General features: G+C 34.6%; 1 protein-coding gene across 1 annotated transcript; it reads right to left on the reverse strand.

The window, feature by feature from the left end:
• Positions 1-603: 603 nt before the first annotated feature.
• Positions 604-3,736, reverse strand: si:ch211-198c19.1 (uncharacterized protein LOC100151013 homolog). Its single transcript, XM_067449575.1, has 2 exons — positions 3,606-3,736; positions 604-1,451 (listed from the first exon to the last, which is right to left on the reverse strand). The coding sequence occupies exon 2, from the start codon at positions 1,436-1,438 to the stop codon at positions 902-904; it is 537 nt and encodes a 178-aa protein (XP_067305676.1). The 5' UTR covers positions 1,439-1,451; positions 3,606-3,736; the 3' UTR covers positions 604-901.
• Between the last annotated feature and the right edge of the window lie 286 nt (positions 3,737-4,022).

A 4,022-nucleotide genomic window follows, 5' to 3' on the forward strand; every position in this document is an offset into this window, starting at 1 on the left:
AGAGGGATTTTGATCATTTGAATTACATTAGAATTAAAGAATTAAATGTGAAATGTGTATTTTTTCTACTACTACATCACCGGAACTACAAATGGAACTACAGAAATTATATATATTTTTAAGACATTTTAATATATATAAACTTTATTGCACACAAACAATCAAACAATAAGATACAAAGTGGATACACAATATACATAAAATATACAGGATATACCGTGTTGCATGTATACATGGAAATGTTTCCATACCCAATTGGTTGAACATATACAGATAGCTTTTAAAAATGTACAACTCTTTTATATATTATACACATTTTTAAAAGCTTTTGTAAATACTTTGATGCTGTCAATTAGTTTTTGTATTGTCTTTTTCAGTGTATATTTAAACACACAAAATGTGCATGCAAACACTAAGAATAGTCTATGAATATATATCTTGAGATCAGGATGCAGGTTAAGCTTGGTTAAGAAAACTTATTAATAAAGAAAAAAATGCACTGTACACAATTGAGTCTACACTTTATCTTCAAAGCATATATATATATATATATATATATATATATATATATATATATATATATATATATATATATATATATATATAATAAATATGACCAAAGGTAGGCAAATGTTAATAATTGCATTAAAAAGTAAACCCACAAAGGTTCAAAGTCCAGGTTCAGTTTCATGGAGGAAGTTACTAAATTGTTTTGTGGCATGTGATGGAGAGAAGGAAATTGAGAAGTGGTATAAAATTGGCTAATATAGAAGAAAAAAGAAGAAGTAGAAAAAGTTGTTTAGATAAATCTGAAAGTGCGAAAGGCATCTGCTGTGGGGAAAAAGTGGAAGCTAATGGGGTAGTAAACAATTATTTTTGTAATAGGTAAATACGTAAAAACTCAGGTAAATACGTTTTGAGAGATTATTGGGAAAAGCTTCTGCATTGAGTTCTGATGCCGACGTAAGTCCTCGATGAGAGATGGAGCTAGTTGAAAAGTTCTGAGAGGATTATAATGCTCTGATATGTAGATCTCCTCGATTTTGTTCTTGTTCATGTTGAGTTTCACAATGACTCTGTCCATGTTGCTCACTTTATTATGTGGATCATAGTATTTCCTCACTTCATAGGGAAGATCCTCAGAGTGCCGGTAGTGAAGGTTTCCTATGGTGAAGTACGTATATGTCCGTTTGTCCTTCAGTGGAGGGAGCAGGGACCCGCTGTTATGAAACACATGGAACCCAAACTCTCCAGCCACGGGATTACAGAGAGCCACCATGTTATTGTCAATGCAATTTTTCACATACCACTTAAGTAGAGCAAGTCCATGTCGGGGTGGTGGATTTCCAAACCCAGTCTCCTTCAGCTCCTCCTCAGTGTTTAATGTTATAATGGCGAGGACCAAGATGGCAAGCAAAAGGATGAAATGTTTTATCATTTCTGTATGCAGTCTGCAGGGAGAATGAGATTATTTTAAGATCGAAACAGCTGGAAAAATGACTACAAGCCTTTCTTAATGCACGTTCCCAGCTAACAGGTAACGTACTTAGAACTTAGAAGGTTCTCTCAAAGTTATGAACAAACATTATTTAAGCAACATTAATAGAACATTCAGATATATAATGTTCTCAAAAGGGTAAAACAAAAACATGATTTTTGAATGTTCAGAAATAACGTTTTCATAACTTAATGGGAATGTTAGCAAAACATTTTTAGAATGTATTTTGTTAGCTGCATGGGTTCCTGGTCTCATCTAACCGCATACCAATAAAAGAGACATTTTTATGATTGAACCAATTTCTAAAAATATTTGAATATTTACAATTTTTAGGGTTGCACCAATATTGCAGAGAATACTATTCTATACACTGTAAAAAATTATCTGTTCAAAAAGTTATGACAAAATATGTTTTTACATTGTTTTAACTCATCAGAATAAGTTAAGAAATGTTAAACTTTTTTTTATTAGTTAAACAAGATGTAACTCATTTTTTAAAGTCAGTTTAACATAATTTAAGTAGAAATAACTTAAACATCCAAGTCGATTCTACTGCAAAAGTTCAAAATGTGCCCTTTTTTCCAGTGTACTATTTTGCCTAAATTAAAAAAAGACAAAAGAATTAAAAATCCATTGTTTAAAATACTACAATTTAGGCACAACATTAATGTACAATATATATGAAAAATAAATATATAGTTTATGGATTGCTAAAAACTATATTTAACAATGTTGTTACATTATTACACCATATATACACTGGATGCAACCATTGAGATGTTCCGCCACAACAACTAGAAGCTGTCTACAGATGTGACAAAGTGACCGTCGCAAATCTATTTGTAATTCATATGAGAAGTATCGCCATTGCATTCACGAGGCATCAGTTTACTGTCGGGGATTTGCCGTGTCACACCACGCACATCCAGTGTAGACAACATCACTGATAATAATGGGTTATATTGCCTTTTGTAGTGTCACATTGTGCCACTTGCGTTCAGTGTATACATGGTGTTAGTATTTTTAAAGATTAGCTTGTAAGGGACAAAGCTAATTTAAATGTGAATAAAGAAGTCAAGAAGCTCAATAATTAAATGCTGGATCAGTTGGTTGTGCATGGGACTGCATAGACCAGTCAGGTTGCCCATGTTGATCCCTGTCAGAACAGGGCACATTCTTCTATTGCTTCGTGGTTCAGTTCTGATGCCCACTGTTGCAGCTTTCAGCATACACATCAAACTGCGATTCACTGTGTATTCTGACACCTTTCTATCAGAACCAGCATTAACTTCTTGAGCAATTTGAGCTACAGTAGCTCGTCTGTTTGACCGGACCACACAGGTCAACTTTCGTTCCCCACGTGCATCAATGAGCCTTGGCCGCCCATGAAACAGGTTCACCACTGTTCCTTCCTTGGGCTACTTTTAATAGATACTGACCACTGCAAACCAGGAACACCCCACAAGACCTGCAGTTTTGGAGATGCTCTGACCCAGTCGTCTAGCCATCATAATTTGGCCCTTGTCAAACTCCCTTAGATCCTTACACTTGCCCATTTTTCCTGCTTCTAACACATCAACTTTGAGAACAAAATGTTCGCATGCTGCCTGATATATCCCACTCAATATATATCCCACCAATATATATATTACTCAAAAGATCTCGGATATCATCCGACATATGATGTGGTGCATCCCATGTGCATTTTTGAATATCCTGTTTCACTCTGTCATTATAATATGGAAATAATATTATTTTCAAAAAATTCTTTGGGAATTCAGATTCTTGTTGACTTTAATACTTGTTTTAAAATCTCTTGCTGATCTGAGTAAGAGTACTGTCAACAATGTTTCCCCCTTTCCATTCTTTCACATCTTTTTATCAGGTTGGCATGAAGAGAATGTCTTGTACCTGCTTTTCCTGTTGGTATTGTTATATCTAGACAGAAACATGTTTAACTTAAACAGGAACAGACACTTACATTTCTTGTAAAAGTGTTTTTTTGCATCTCATTTACAGTTTTTGGAACCTGCGCAGAGCTATAAAACAAAAAAAGAATAACAGCAAAAATAGCATAGTCTATTAAGAGGTATTCATGTTAATTTACCTGAATGACTCAGCAGAACGTGGGTGTGGAACGTCTTGAGGAGGCTGCGGATATTTTGTGAGGCTAACTCAAGTCTTTTCAGAGAATGTGGGCCCTTTGTTTAAGAGCTACGTTGTCTGGCTGATTTTCTCAACCTATCTAAGAGGAAGTGGTTAAATATGTGAAGTCTACATGACAGATGCGTTCTGCCCTGTTGCCCGGTCTCAGTTCCGGATTATGAATTATCAAAATGCATTCATTTTAATCCTAACAGCTCTGATTCAATTCAAAACATGAAAGCTGTGAAATTAAAACACATAATGTGATGACTGAAAAGGGGAAAAAAGCATTTATTTTTCCCTAGAGAAAAGCAAATATGGCATGTGATAACCTACTGGATCCGTGCTTTGAGATTTTTTCACAGAGAATCTCTCTAGG

This window comes from Pseudorasbora parva, chromosome 7, assembly GCF_024679245.1.
Source record: "Pseudorasbora parva isolate DD20220531a chromosome 7, ASM2467924v1, whole genome shotgun sequence".
Classification (NCBI taxonomy): domain Eukaryota; kingdom Metazoa; phylum Chordata; class Actinopteri; order Cypriniformes; family Gobionidae; genus Pseudorasbora; species Pseudorasbora parva.

What these genes read in the sequence shown, in the direction of transcription:
- si:ch211-198c19.1 (XM_067449575.1), bottom strand. Translation starts at nt 1,438, where the DNA reads ATGATAAAACATTTCATCCTTTTGCTTGCCATCTTGGTCCTCGCCATT.